The sequence below is a fragment of the Dermacentor andersoni genome, chromosome 7 (genome assembly GCF_023375885.2).
Source record: "Dermacentor andersoni chromosome 7, qqDerAnde1_hic_scaffold, whole genome shotgun sequence".
Taxonomy (NCBI): domain Eukaryota; kingdom Metazoa; phylum Arthropoda; class Arachnida; order Ixodida; family Ixodidae; genus Dermacentor; species Dermacentor andersoni.
The window spans coordinates 117,913,271-117,929,560 of NC_092820.1; the positions used below are offsets into that span (position 1 = coordinate 117,913,271).

The 16,290-nt window shown below is 45.2% G+C and overlaps 1 protein-coding gene across 1 annotated transcript; it reads right to left on the reverse strand.

The window, feature by feature from the left end:
• Window positions 1-4,488: 4,488 nt before the first annotated feature.
• Window positions 4,489-15,515, reverse strand: Gnmt (Glycine N-methyltransferase). Its single transcript, XM_050181157.3, has 5 exons — window positions 15,095-15,515; window positions 11,800-11,927; window positions 7,759-8,018; window positions 6,038-6,201; window positions 4,489-4,797 (listed from the first exon to the last, which is right to left on the reverse strand). Exons 1-5 carry the CDS (start codon window positions 15,298-15,300, stop codon window positions 4,635-4,637), a joined length of 921 nt encoding a protein of 306 aa, XP_050037114.2. The 5' UTR covers window positions 15,301-15,515; the 3' UTR covers window positions 4,489-4,634.
• Window positions 15,516-16,290: the final 775 nt, after the last annotated feature.

Genomic DNA, 16,290 nt, shown 5'->3' on the forward strand with positions numbered 1-16,290 from the left:
AGACCGAACGCGAGTCGAACGACCCCTACGTCGTCGCCAAGCGCCGGGCAAGAGCTCAACAAGTCTAGCAAAACGCGCGGGCTTGTTATGCCCGGGAGACCCCACATATGAAAGAAAGAGAGGCGGAAAATGAATAGTCTTATGAGTACATTGCCAAATTGCTCGAAATTATAACAACTGCACTTATTTACAGTGCTTTACAATCTTTTGCTAATTGCACTTTGCAATTTATAAGAATCAAAAACGGACACAAGAGATACAAGATACATAATAACCTTTAAAGAACCTCCGCACTTATACACAATTAAAATATTTTTAATACATTCTTCGCGCGATGCACGAAAAGGGAATTGCACCCATACGCTTGCGCGTAACCCGCGTTCACAAAATAAGACGTTTCTGTAACTTTTTACGAAAAGTTTCATCACGCTTATGTCGAAACTCTTACCAACCTCAAAATTTGTTCTAAGTCGATATGCTTTGCATACTTACTAACAACAATTTGCAGATTGAAATATGTGCCTAAGTTTATTAGCTTAGTTATTTATTCAATTAGGCGTCTTCAGTTCTTGTAGTACTGGCCACATCATGAAGTAATTTATAAGGTTTAGAAATGTGATACCTGCCACAGCGTTTTATATTTTTTTGTGAAGCTAAAGAACACCCTGTCCCAATTTTGTTAGTGGTGAGCACGTCTGATGCACACACAATACGCTCCAAAAGAGAAAGAAGGCAGGAGAAAAGGATGCATTTTCACTCGTCGTATTTGTGCTAAAAGGTGTAATGAGGAACCGTAACAAAAGCCGATGGACAAGTTCGTCAAAGTTTTTGCGACGCAGGAACTGCAGCACTTTAACAGCCAAGTTGCTAGCCGCTAGGTCATCGGGTTTTTTCATGGCATGCTCTCCCAAAACACGGCAGCAGAGAAAGGGGCTTGTGTTTCAGTTTTCGCGTAATAGATGCATGTTTTCGCGCGCATACTAATAACAATTCGTGGCTATTATGCCTGCAGCTTGTGTACAAGCAGCGCTTTATGCATTTTCTGACGCAATTTACTTTTAAACATTTTTAGTTCAATAAAGCACTTGCCATTGGAGGACTGCCTAAAATAATGAGGACATATGCTGCACTTCCGCACGTGTGCGTGCGGGCGTGTTGTGCAGCGCTCAGCGATTGAAACGCGATACTTGGACAGTATGGCGGCCGTTGAGAATTGGGCCACCGGCGAGCGCTGGGTGATCACTGAGGTTGGCCCAATTGCATCACGATGCATCAAAATCACTGACGTTTTCATGCGACAAAAATGTGCATCACCTCAATGTCCCCATCGTCCAACGGTGGCGCAGAAAAGTGCCGGCCGCCATGTTTTCTGAGTCTCGCGTTTCAATCGCTGAACACTGCACGTCGCAAGTGGATGTGGCGCTTGTGTCACGTCTTCGTACTTGTCTAACGTCCGCCCCAGCTTCCATGTACGTCCACTTTCACAGGGTGAAATGGTGGCGGGTTTTGGTTTTCCCATCCATTTCCTTTACGTTTCCGCTGTCTCCAACCACGAAAGAAGAAAAAGAGTTTTTTTTTTTTATTCAATACGATAGCTTGCCTGTAACAGCTACTATAGCGCTCTGTGTAACCTCCAACGCTCGACCGCCTTGCGATGCACTCACGCTTTGTAGCTAACACCGCACCAAAGTACTGAGCGTAATTTGGTGCGTTTTGTGTTTTTGACCAAATGGGCCACTTACTCACGCACGCGTGAAACATTCGATAATGCTTCCCAAACTGGAGTCTTTACGTTCGAAACCGAACTGATTCGAATCTTGGGTTACCTGGCGCCCTACGTGAACGACCAGGTTGTAATGGATATGGCCACTTCGAGGTATGCTGGTTCGACTGAATCGATGTCAGTTTGATGTTGTGTGGGGTTACTCGTCGAACATGTGGTAGGATTACAGTGTGTGAGCTGCTGGTTATTCAAGCGATCTCGCACAAACTTGGAGGCTGCTGCAAGGAAGAGTACCGCTCGCGATTTTTCGGGCCGCTCTGGCGTTTCTCTGAAAGTCGATGTGCCGCTTTTCAAATCGCACCTGTTTATCGTCGCCACGTGCTAAACTGGTGCTGCCGCTGCTAGCCGCGTGCTTCTTTTGCTAGATGTCACTCACCGACAAAGAGCTTACGCGTCTCGCCAGGGAGGAGCTACTCCGGGAAACAAAACGCGGCACCGAGCGGGCGCAAGACCACGGCGCCTACGGTTGGCATAAGCCTCGCATCCATCCATCCGGCCGACCAAAAAGAACTTCCTCAAGAAGATGCTCCTGAGCGCCCTAGTTAGTTGGAGGAGAGAGGAGGCGAAGAGCGATTCTGGTAGAATGCCCAAGGAAGACAGCCGCCCGGTAGGCAGTTGCGGCAAATTGCCGATGTCTTCTGATGACCGCGCGAAGGAGCCTTCGCCGGACCAACGTGACGAGCTGAGGATCGCTGCCGATAAAGGTGACAGGAAGTGGACACACGACGCTGTTCGAAAGTAGGAGCAGTGGTTATAAGGTCTCGTTCCCACTCCGTGAACAAGTTTTCTTCTGAATTATATTTGACAGAGCGCGCATGGGATGAATTTACGTGTTTTCCAGTTGTGGCCTACCTTAGACCGGTCGGTGACGCGATTCTCCAGTGGCAATCTCGTTGTTGAAATTGATTCCTCCTGGTTAGCAGCATCTTTGGGCACATTTACATTGTTACGGTCGCAGGTATTTTTCTCACCGTCGGACAACAGAAGGTATCAACGCTGCTGGTCTAATAACAAAAAATTGTGATATAAACCAGAGATGTGTGTCTATTCTGTCAGAGTACCCTCTGTCTGTTTCACTTCGTTGACGTATGGTCTCCTGTGCGAGTTGCAGTATGCTCAACAAGCGCCCAAATACCAGCTTCTAAGAGCGTCTCATGCCTCTGGGCTATGGCTAAATTGCGAGCTTGTCTTCTGGACAAACAGTCAGCTCAAAGGGCTCGGAGTTCAGTTTGTCAGTGATAATAAATTAGAATGTTGCTTGCTGGTGCTCGGTCCACTTTTCTAGCTGTCTGACCATTAAATGCATGAATGTGCAGAGTAATGGTGCAACTAAGCTCCACCATAAGTATTTTCAAAATGCACTGTCGGATGAATGTCAGATGTGAAAAACTTCACCAGCCTACATTGATTCACATCCAAATAAAGTTCGATGTCACGAAATCCTAGACATAGCTGAAATTAGATAAAAGCTGATAATAATAGGGGGTTCCAACTAGCACCCTTACGAATATTTGCATTTACCTGCCACATATTCCGTACTTTATTCTGACCAGCTGCACTGTCGATGGCGTTCTGCCAGTGAGCACAAGAGGGCAGGTTTGACTCCCTGCTTCTGTGGCCACATTCTTAGGAGTTTGGATGGAATCCAAGGTCACTCACGTGTACCGGCTTTTGGGGGCACGTTAAGAAGCTCCATATCGCCAGAATTAACCTGAGGTTCTCCACTAATGCGCGTCTCGTTGTCCACGAGTTTTTCGGAAGTCTAGCCAAACTTCTATGTTTTTTTTATTATCTTCTGTTTTACAACACATCAATGCACATAGGAGCTGGTGCTACTCCAGGCTGTCTATGTTATGCAAAATCCATGTTTAGATATTTCTGCTTTCTGTACAGTGGGTGGCGGTGAGATCGAAACTTTCAAATCTGAGCCCATATTTTCTTTTATGGCCTTTTAAAACAGCGAGAGGCCAGAGGTATCCTGAAAGTCAAAACCATAATGGTGGTGTCTCAGTCCTCAGAAAAATATGCGTTCAGCGTAGCCATAATTTCAGATTTTTTTTTCATTCAACAAGCATCAGCTGGATGCCTTGCACCATTTGGTAGTGTGTTTCAGAATGTTCCCATTATCATTTTAGCAAGGAAGTGGTGTTTAGACGCAAAGGACACTAAAGCATGAGTGATGATACAGTTGCTTGAACAGTCCCTCCAAAAGGCTCTCTGCACTTGTCCAGAGATAAAGCACTCTTAAAAATCTCCTACACGTGCATTATCACAAGCCCAAACACGGAGATAAGCCTTTCGCAAACTGTCCACGCACAGAACACTGTATTATCTTTGCTCACTGTGTGCTACTCTATTCTGTAAGTGTTCGCGCAACCTATTCTCAGCAGTCTGTGACTGTAGTCAGCAAAACCGTACAGCGATGTGTTTGCATGTCCCAGTAGAAGTTGGAAATCCAAAGACCTGGCTTCAAATACAGACTGCTGAAATACATGTCTTTTTTTTCTTATATCCCGTGGTCTACGAACTTTTGCTACCAATTGTACGTATTTAACACGTGGATTTATATATGGAACGGTGTACTATTTCCAAAGTACTGCACTCTGTGTAGTAACATTGGAAGGTTTTTGATCCGAGATCCTGATTTTGGCTTTACAAGCTTTTAAACGTTAGGCTTTTACTGTCAAAGAAATAGTAAACGACACTACATTGGCTCAATTTTATTCACATTTATGTGTAGATTAAAAAAAAAAAAGGTAATAGGATTTGCTATATAATAGCAATTAACAGTGCATGCACACTCCACTGATTAAGTGTAGTCAGTGAATCTTCAGCATTCCTTAGCCACAAATCAGACTTTCTGAATTATGTGGATGTAAAAGGCTGGTACATAATCTGTGCTCAGTGGTTTGAAGTCCCCATAGATCTCATGCTGGGCCTCTTTGCCGAAGAAATCTTCGAGGAGTTTGGTAATGTCCGACAGCCTGTGCGGATAGTACGACAGCCGGAAGTTGCTGAAACGAGTAAAATTGTTTGCAAAGCCAAGTATCACAGTCTGCATGAATGAAAGAAGCTTCACACTTGATCAACTGCAAAGGATGCAACACTCAGAAAAAAAAAAACTGCTATCGACATTATTCACGCACCTCTATTATGCGAGTAGAGGATATGCCTTTGAAAGGGCACTTGGAAGGCGATTTGCATTGCACCCATCTTGATGGAAGATTTAAGGAGATGTTTGCCTTTGCTGTAAGGAGCGTTAATTATTTTTTACGTAGAATCATATTTCTGCATGACGTGCTTGAACTTTTTCCTGCACAGCAACTTTTGTCAACAGACTTTGGGCCATAGTAATGAAGCTGTAGATTGTCACGCATTCAAGCACTTGCCCTGACCTGATGCTCAAGTATCACTTCATTTACTCGTCAGCATACCGCTCTGTGCAAATGTGAATGTGTCCACATATCTTGATTTTCGGTATTATTGCAGCTTCGTTGAAGCCGTGCCGCAACACAGCTTAATCTGCAAGATAAACTTGCAGACGTCAAGTCTATCCCCGCCATATCAAGCGGGCATAGATGAGTTCATGCACGGGCACCACTCCATTCATGTGCACGACAGAAGCGTCTCTTTTCAACACGCGCTAGTTCGAAATAAATTGCTCTCTCACAAAATTAACGTTACCATAGGCGCATAACATAAATTTGGGGCAACAGAACTGTATACATGCAAAATCGCTCTCCTTGCGCAGTGGTTTGGTTACGTGAAGGTGCGCAGATTGGTTGCATTACATGTCACTTTAGCAACACTTTCGGAACGCGCTAAAGATGCAATGGCTTGTTTATCGGCTATAAACATGCTCGTTTCAGTCAATGTGACAACTATTTTTTTTTATTCCCGCTACAATTAAAAGACGCGATCTGAGCGCTAGACTTGTTGACTTTACCGTATAGCGTCGCTCAGGTATTTTTTTTTTTTCAGGTTTAAAGACCTCTCTCTCTCTCTCTCTGTTGTCAGCATTTCGGGGCGGGCGGATTATTCTAGTCTTGCGTAGTGCGGTGTAACAATTGACTACCTCTACCGCCCACCCCCCTGCTTTTTTTTCTCCCTCTCCACTTGTCCTCGGAGCATATTAGTATTTCCACAATGCTGTTTTCGGCCTCTGATTGCAGTAGTTCAAATGACACACACTCGTAGCACAGCTATCACGATAACATAGGCACATATGAATGCACCTATGTTATCTATACTTACTTTATCGGCTCTCCAGACAGCCGCCCTTTCTTGCTGTACTCGCTGTCTGTGCAGTCGAACTTGCTCTTCAACGAGGATACATCCATGACGTAATCCAAGATGACCATAGAGGGCTTTCTGTCCACGTACAGAACCGAGGTCTGGATGTCCTTGATGTGGTCACTCTGCAGTGAGAACGCATTTTAACCATTCAGAGTCATATTGTTCGAATGGTCTTAGGGCGGCAGCGTTCTGAAAAAGAAACGTTTAATCTATCTCTCCTGCCTTTCCTTTCTTTAAAACTTAGCACTCGGTACTTCCAAGTCACGAACGGCATGCGTATTATAAGTGGGGAATAGCATTCTTGACAGAAACTCAGCGAGCGGAGAGTTTCCAAGGAAGCAAACGCAAGCGAAGCTGATGCTGATTGTTATCATGGGACAAAGATGCGCTCGAACGGGCTTAAACATCTTTCTTTATAGTGAGGACAAAATAACAAGGGCGAGTTAAGTACAAGTTTGCACCTCTTTTTACACCCTTTTGAAGACTGGCGATGAACGATCAGAACAGAAACTGACAGCATTTGAGCTTACCCCTCATGTGCACTTAGGCACACGCACTGTAAGCGCAGGGCCTGTGCCATTTTCCTAGTGTTAACAGATGTGCCATGACTTCTTTCGCACTTATCCCTCAAAGTGCACGAGATTATTACTTTGTAGTGACGCTGAAAAGAACGACGATGGCACCGATTAACTGCGAGTCACGCAACTAACTCTTCACTGGGCGAACTTGTGTCCTCAAAACAACACCCAAGCACAACGATGGCGGCGAGTACAGGCGGCGATTGTCCAAATTCGATTGTACGGCTCAAGCGCGTCGTTTTTTACGCACGACTCGTGGAAGGATCCAGCGTAATGGATGGTGCTCGCATACCTCCCAGAAAGTACAATACTACTCCCGTCACGTATGCAATCTCATTACACGAGGTTCGGCGAGAGCATACACAACACATACAATCAAGGATAATATTCGAGTAAGTTCCAAATCATGAAGGCTCGTCTTGCGCTGAGCGATAACTTCAAATTGTCAGCGTGTCAATATAAAGTACGCGTGTCAATATAAAGCGACCGTAAATCGCGCCTTGCACAAATTAAACTAATTTTAAGGTAGCGCGTGGGTTTGTTGTACTTTTTACGTCTTGTGTGTATAGCGCTCTAAGGTTGTTCTTACAATGCATTACCAACTACCTCACCTAGCAATCCCTTCGTATTAAGGGGCGACGCGAGTAATTATTTGTGACGCTCCTCAAGCGGGGCTACATAACGGAATTATTGGGTCCAGGGTTATTCGATAGAGTATTAAAAAACGACAACATGCAGGGCCCGGTCTCCTCGTCTGCCGGTACTCGTGAGGAGCGAAGCATAGCGCACGACTGAGCGAACCGGAGCGAGTGTCGAAACGTCGCCATGACCTGTTCCCATATAACCACATACCATGCAGTGATGTCACGACACAGTATCCTCCCGGGAAACGAGACTGGCTGTAGATAAGCGATTACATCTGAATATTAACAGCGCTCTGATGCGTCTAGCCATCTCTTCTATAGGGTTTCGAGGTCTAAGACCTTCCTATCACGCAAGGAAAGTGAATAGCACAAAAAATCGTGTCAGTGACCATTTGCCGCGCGGATCGGGCGGTACGCTCTTTACTCCGTAATTGACAGCGAATGCACCGATGCTCACGTTGTAGTAGATGCTGTGCGTGGGCGTAGTGCCGTGGTCGAGGATGTGGTCGTAGTTGCGGTGGTCGATGACCAAGTAGCCGCCGGGCTTGAGCATCTCGCGGAAGTTGGCGATGGCGCGTCGGTGCGTGCTTCCGGGAGCGTCGCGCGAGTCCGGCAGGTGGCTGAACGAGTTGCCGAGGCAGATGACGGCGTCGAAGCCGCCCGACGACGGCTTCACCAGGTCGTCGGGAAGCGTCAGCCAGTTGGCCTCCTCGATCACTGCAGCGCCGCGCAGACACGCGTGTAATCGTTACACGTTCTGTACATATATATATGTATATATATATATATATATACGGGCACCACCTATATATATATATATATATATATATATATATATATATATATATATATATATATATATATATATATATATACAGGGTGTTCCAGCGAGCACATTCAAAATGTTTTAGAGGTTGCCTGGGATAGATAGCCGAATTCTAGCCCATCGGCCGGTCTACTCGAAGCGGCGGACACAACTTGCACAAAAAATTCACATGCAAAATCTACTAACAAGAATGCACCAATGAATTTTAGCTAGTTCTCTTATGACCAATATTGCAATTTACAAAGTCTAGGAAAACACGTTGTGGGGCTAGTTGGTGCATAGCTTTCAATGGGTGAAGCGCCAATAGTGAGGGCACACAAGAAGGAATACAGACAGGTCAAGGCGCTTCCTGTCCGTATTCCTTCTTGTGTGCCCAGCAATACAGAGGCAGGAAGCGCCTTGTCCTGTCTGTATTCCTTCTTGTGTGCCGTCCCTATTCGCGCTTCATCTATTGGAATACAAATTCTAGCTGTGGTCTTCGCAAGGCGGATCCACTTGGAACGAATTCTCTGGACGACACCAGTTTCGAGATATAAATTCCCGAACTTTGCGGAGAAATGCATTGGCGTTCCAGTTACCTGTGAGCTTCAGTGCATGAAACGACGTATTGTGAACAAATCAAATGGAAAGCGAATGCATTTCTTCGTAAACTTCTGGAATTTATATCTCGAAACTGGAGTCATCTTGCAAATTCGTTCTAAGTGGATCGGCCTTGTGAACTCCACCGCTAGAATTCTTAAATTGCAATATGGTGGCATAATGTGATTAGTTAAAAAGCTAATTTAGTGAATGTTTACGAAATAGTCGATTTTTCACCTCAATTTTTTGTGCAAGTAGTGTCCGCCGCTTCGACTAGACCAGCTTATGAACTATAATTGTTATATCTGCCACAGAGACCTTTGAAAGATTGTTGAAAGTGTGCGCTGAAACACAGTATCTATATATATATATATATATATATATATATATATATATATATATATATATATATATATTGTCACGTGGTCGTGACGTTGAATAACACAGTAGCAGTACTGTGAACGACAAAACTAACTTTTATTGGGCGAACCTGTGCCCACAAAACAGGCTACACTTATAGCGCAACGATAGCGGCGAACACGCTCGGCGATCGTCGAAAATCTGCTCAGCGGGTCAAGCGCGTCGGCTTTTATACAGGAGTCGTCGAATGTTCCAGACTAATCGCTGGGACCCGCGCGTATTCCACAATGTTCTACGCCATTCGCGTCAGGCGATGAAATCAGATAACATAAGGTTCGGCGACAACAGACAGCCGGGTAGAATCATCGATAACTTTCCAGAAACGTCGGATACATGCAGCCGCGTCCGTCGCTGTGCGATTACAGTTGTTAAGCGGCGAAACGTGGTCGCCCGATAAAGATAAGTACACGTGTCAATATATATACTGTGTGCGTGCGTGTGCACTGAACGAGAGTTTCTACACACGTGACGCACAATCTTCCCGTGGGCAGTCCATGGTTTGGTGTACTGGGTGCCCAACAGAACACGCAAGAGACGCCACGACGCATCTGTTTACCAAACACTCCAAATTTCAGTTCGCGGTTACAAATCGCAAATGCCCGCTTAGGCCTCTGTTCATTCTCCAGTGCACAGTTTGAGAATAGGTGACGCAAACAACCCGTGCGGTACAACGAAATGACGTGGTCTCTAGCATTTTACAGTATTTACAGGCATTCTCCTAAGAAATGTTGGTGTTTCAGCTTCTCAAAAAGACTTCGGGCTTTTCGAGGAGTTCGCACGAGTAGTTATTGATTTCTGCATGAAACTAAGTGTCAGGTGGACAGCTGGCGACGCCATGTTCTGGCGTCTACGTTGCCTTGCCAATGGAGAGCTTTAGTGTACCGCAAAAGCACTAGCTTAAATGGACACCAGAATATCGAAAGCGCAGATTCAGGGCGTAAACGGGTTCTTGTCAATCAGAACGGGCTTGTACTGCACTTGTGTCCTCCTTAAAAATGAAAAAAATAAAAATAAAAGAGAGGTTGAAGCATGCGCTCCTAATTACAAAGTCGCTGCCGAAAATCCTTCAAAATCATATACACGGTGCAAAGTGCACCATTGCAACAAAAGCTTTCAGCGACAGAAGAGTCCTAAAATGTTGCGGCCAGCGTCGCAGTTCGCGCAGTCTGCAGTGTGCTAAACCTCTCTAAGGTCATGCGCTGTGCGGAATTTCTTTTTCCTTGCAACCTTGCCGGAAAGAAATATTGTGAATTAAATTTTATTTTTTATATTGTTTTTCTTACTTTGTACTGATTGCAAATGCACTCGACATTTAATTTCATTAGTTTCTTTTTTCAAGCTCGAGCTTAAGTGAGACATCACGCCATCGAACAATTGGTTTGTTCGTCATTTTATCACGTTACTCAGTCTACCCATATCTATCTATCTATCTATCTATCTATCTATCTATCTATCTATCTATCTATCTATCTATCTATCTATCTATCTATCTATCTATCTATCTATCTATCTATCTATCTATCTCCTTTCGTTTTATCAAATATATAATGTACTATGACCAAGATGATGCTATCAAATATCATACCAACCAGCCCAGTCTTTCACTTTAGCCAGCCTCAGAGCTGTAATCAACTGACTCGATCCAAATTTGTCCCACTTCATCGTTGTCTGGGCGAGTGCTGGTGTAGTGGTTGCTTCGTTGGAAGCATCCAGTGAACGCCGATGGCCATTTGTAGACCAATAACAGCACGCTACACATTCACACCAGCCGTGTATGGCTGGTGTGAATGGCATGATATCAGCGGATGGCATGATATCAGCGGATGTTCTTTATCTAATGACGCCGCAGATAGAAGTAGGCACGGGATCATACCACGAGAAATCAACTAGCGGTTTTCGAACGTCGCAAAATATAGCTGAAAAAGAAATTCCACATTTTTCTTAGGTTCAACACTCATTTTCGACGTGCGTTCTTCTTCCCAAACGTTTCTAGGATTTTGTCGATCATATATGTATATATATTCAGGATACGCGTAGGTCGTTTTAAAGTGAATAGCTTATAGTCTGGCCCTTTCGCCCGTTTTCCTGGTGCATGGTCGGACTTTCGCAGTCGATGCAAAGGCGGGGACGCAAAGAGCGCGTGCTTTCGCACGACGACCAAGCACCAATTGCTAAGATGCGCAAGCGGCTACCCGCGTCACCAAATTTCCGCATTTCGCGGGCTTTGTTTGAAACGCGGCGAGAACAATGCAAGACAAAGCGCGAGCACAGAATGGAAGTCGATGCTTTCGAATGTGTTCTAAAAAGCTAGTGCTTAGATATCGGTGTAACTACTCTTACTAAAATGTCACTTAATCGTTACAAATCATCAGAGGAACAAACAAACTAGAGAGATTGAAGTTGCTGGTAAGAAACAGCTGGTTTTATCCGCATATAGTAGGTTTTTCTTAAAGCTTGTTGTACGACAGCTACGTGTGTGTATGCGGTACTAAATCGTAGAGATGGACATGAATAAACACAAGTAGGCGCATCGATCGATGACTCGAACCTCGGTTCTGTCGATCTTAGGCCCGGTGCTCAACTGACTGCGTGTAATACACGAGAACGTCGGGCAGGGCCTGCCAGATTGAACGCATCTTACTACGCGTGCACCGAGCACCCACCGAGGCTTACCCCAGTCATTGAAGACCTTCTCATTCCTGCGGTTCCAGCGTATCTTGAGCGCATACTTCAGCATGCGGTCACTGGCGTCCACGCTTGTGACCTTGAAGCCCTGTTCCAGCAGCAGCACGGAGTCAACGCTGCGATTCAGAGAAAAGTACAAGCGGTGTGTCATACACAATGACACGGTATACCTACGTGCACACACACACACACACACACACACACACACACACACACACACACACACACACACACACACACACACACACGCACACACACACGCACACACACACGCACACACACACACACACACACACGCACATACACACGCACGCACACACGCACGCACACACGCACGCACACACGCACGCACACACGCACGCACGCACGCACGCACGCACGCACGCACGCACGCACGCACGCACGCACGCACGCACGCACGCACACACACACACACACACACACACACACACACACACACACACACACACACACACACACACACACACACACACACACACACACACACACACATATATATATATATATATATATATATATATATATGAGTGACTCGCGCAGCATGGCCTTATGCGCTTTTCTGCCATTAAACTCAAATTAACTAACACATTTGTATTCACTGTCATGTCATCCAATAAACATCAGTTGTAAAGATAAGCAGCTGTCTCGTGTCCTCCCTTGTACCTTATTTGTGTGATCGCCTTTATCACCCAGCTATTTATTATACGGGTCTCTTATCGCATGCAGGAAACGCGCACTTCTTAGTTTACTTGCAGCGCGCGATAGGGCGCATGCAAATTTTGCCGATTTTGCTTTTCCATAGTAAAGATCAGGTGGTGCGTTGTACATGACCTTATTTGTGGCGTTTATTCATACAATTTCAATATTACTGAACAGATATTCTCGGCTAGTAGTATTCACAATCTTGTGTAGAGCAATATGCAGGGTATCCCGGCAAAGTCTAGCGATAGATTAAAAACATGCCGATGCACTCTAAGACGAAGCCGTTTTTCTTGTTCTGTTTATTTGCAAAATTTGTCCAGATTAATTAACCAACTTCTGAAGGAACGAAGTTAGGTAAAAAAATTGGAAATAAGAAATTTCTACAGCGGTTTGAAAAACGTCCGTTAAAATAGTTTCTAACATTTCTATGTATTTAGTATTAGCTTTTTTCCGCTTACTGCGGGTGCCTGCGAAATACAAACAAAAAAAGCACGTGACATGCCCATTTGCACGTCGTGATTGCAGTGCTTCCAAACAATCCACGTACAAACAACCACACCATTTAGCAGTGCGAGCTGCCGCTTCAAAGGCGAGAGACCGGCCCTTATCGTAGCGCGAGCGATAACGGTTGCTGGCGTACATCAGAGTCAACCCCTGCGTCGCTGCCCTGTCACTTTTTAAGCGGCAGCACACCCTGCTAAATGCTATGTCCGTTTGTACACGCAACGTTTCCGAGCGTTGCAATCATGGCGCGCAAGCGGGCACGTCACGTGGTATATTTTTTTAATTTAACGGGCATCTGCAGTAAGGGGGGGGGGGGGGGGGAACTAATGCTTAAGGGATAGAAAGTTAGAAACTCTTTATACAGTAATTTTTCAAACCGCTCTACAACTTTCTAATTGCAATTTTTGCCTAGCTTCGTTGCTTCAGAAGTTGGTTAAATGATTTTGGCTAATCATACAATTAAACAGAATGCAAAATAATAGGGTGACTTAATTCATACAATTGTCAGCAACGTGCATTTGGTCGCGGTTTCTCAGAGTGCATGGACATGTTTTTAAACTCTGGCTAAAGTTAGCTGGAACACCCTGTATACAAATGCTGATGCTCATAAAGTGACGTTCAATCTCAGGCGGGCAGAGAACAATGCGTGTAACGTTTTCCAATATTAGTTGTTTCCCTGTTTCCTGTAAAACACAGGAACCGTTCATTTGCTTTCGCTGACATTATTACCTAACTGAACAATCTCCCGTACAACCACGTGAGCGTTCCTTCAATTTCCCTGTCTCCTAAACCCGTTCATGTTATTTACATTTTAACAATCACACCAGATAGTATAAGCACATGCTGTCATGTACTATTTTGTGACTCGCACCGTATTCAGAGAACCTTACAGCTTCAAAGGCCCTTTACACCATTTATGCACACAACCACTTGACACCACGCCCGTGCACCTCCGCAAGTTCACTGACCATGCACACACATCCCCTAATATTTCCGACAAATGCCCCCTTGGAACAGTTCCTTGATCATCGTGTAAATGTGCATGACATAGAAAACAGCAAATTTAGGTGTAAGCAGGAGCACCTCATGAGCAAAACTGCGCTTCACTGAGACTCCGCCGACTAATAAAGTACATCACAAGAAAATTGGCGAATACTATTAAAATAACGGCTAACTATTCAAGAAAGCAACTTTGCAATTTGCTGGGCGAGAGTGTATATTCTCTGCAAACATTCGCAAAGCAAATATTATCGCTGAGGAAAAAAAAGGGAAAGAAACCTCCTTGCCACAAGAATATGGAGGCTTGGCAAAGGCTCTGCCTATAAAAACCTGTCTTGCATTTCAATTGAAAACTAGCCTCATGCTATTCAGTATCCGAAATTTTCGTAAATAAATCTACACTTAAACTCGATGCTTCCTAAAGCCTTTAGCAGCAACCTTACCAAAATCAACATGCTGGATAACTCCGTCGGATCACGTATCCTGTAGCCAAAGCCATAAACAGTGCGGAAACCGTTTTCACCGTCTATACACAATTCTTCGGTGTCTTTGCGTCGCATAAGGACAGTCGACGAACTCTACAATAACTATCCCGTGAAGGCGAGTTAGAGCCTGGTGCGGGGCGATGCTTCATGATGCAAGTGATTATACTGCCTTGGTCGTACAGCTTGTATGAAATAGTATATTTCCCTTCATTTATTTACCTTATAAGGGTCACGAATTTTGGGCATTATATATAAGGAGAGATAGCTGCACGATAAATGGCACCCTATATCTACGATTTACAAGGTGTAGTTAGAAGAATAACAGTAAATAAAACAGCACAGAAATAGGACATTAACACAGCTTCTGGTTGCTGGTGTACAATAGTTTAGTACTTAGGCGGCGGGCCTGAGTCCGTGATTTTGCCCGTATAAGACTGAACGATCTTTCAGAAATACAGACAATTTTCCTCAGCTGCGCGGCGATGCAGAGCAATAAGCGCAACAGACCAAATCCAGATATGAAAATATGAAAATATAAGCGGTAAACGAGCTACAAATAGGTATATACCTACCCTGTACCACATGCGACATCGAGAATGTGATGACACCCGAGCTCTCGTAGTTTGTTAGAGAGGAACTTTTTGTAGTGATCCGTGCGCTTCTCGCGTTCTCCGATGTAGAGTTCCCACACCTTAGCAGCTCTTCCGTCCGCGTACTGGTCCGGAATTCCTTCGCTCCCAACTCCCAGCGAACGGGTTTGGTAGACGTGGTCCATCATGCTCAAGAATCGGCTATTGAATCTTCTGTCTCTCTTACAGTCTCACAGAAAAAAATACTCTGTTGACAGTCGTCTGCTCCTGGGTCCTCCGTCGTCTGCTGCAAGCACTGCAAGGCGCGAAATTTATGCCACTTCGAGCTCACCGGTGTCTGGTGCGCGATTAAACCCAAGAGCCAATGGAGTGTCGGGGCGGGGTGACGAGCGTTTTGGTTACGTGACCTACGCGCCACCCTATTGTGCCGCAGTTGGCTGACAGCCTCGCTCATCTGGAGGAAAGGAGAGAGCATTGTTGCGACTAGTCAAACCCTTGTTGCCTGCAAAGGCCCGCTCTTGACTTTTCGACTTTCGAGTGGCGAAATTTCCGGCGGGCACATGTACCGGCCTTCCTTATCACCACACACTTCCCCGATTTGAATCCCTGTTCTGAGATTTCCTCGCCAGCCTTATCTATACAGAGCTACACAGTACGTGGATTAGACGATGGCTGATTGAAATAGATGACTTATGCACATATTCCCATGCTGCTTTTCTTTCCCTGCTTTCCCCCATCTTTTCCAATACAACACCCAGCATACCAGGCTCATAGGTTCTGTTTGCCTGCAACCATCCGAAGTGCTTATCGTTAAACCTTTCAGACATTCGGAAAACATCAGATACCAACCCGAAGATCCGACGTATATTATTTTCCAGCGAGATAAGAAAAGGGCATACCGCCAATTTGTACGCACGCGCACATTCAGACAATAGCACTCCAGATCACACCGGTTTCAGCAGACCGCGTCTGCACGATGCCTTGTCATGTGGCAGTGCCTGTGTCCTCACTTGTCTTTGTTTTGTCAACAGGAAGGCGTTATCGCTGCCGAGGCTGTGTAAGCGAACGCACGAAGACAACCACACTGTCCGTTTGTTATCGACGATGGGCACGCGTTGCGTAGAAACCACGCAAAACAATCCGTCCGCGCCTCTTCCACTTGACGTCTTTCGTACATT

Bases quoted from the DNA above. Each gene is read 5' to 3' on its own strand.
- Gnmt (XM_050181157.3), bottom strand. From the start codon at position 15,300: ATGATGGACCACGTCTACCAAACCCGTTCGCTGGGAGTTGGGAGCGAA. The intron at 6,202-7,758 runs GTGAGCATCGGT...TTCTCACTGCAG, and splicing joins CGCACAGCATCTACTACAAC to AGTGACCACATCAAGGACAT. The intron at 4,798-6,037 runs GTAAGTATAGAT...TACTCGTTTCAG, and splicing joins CTGTCTGGAGAGCCGATAAA to CAACTTCCGGCTGTCGTACT.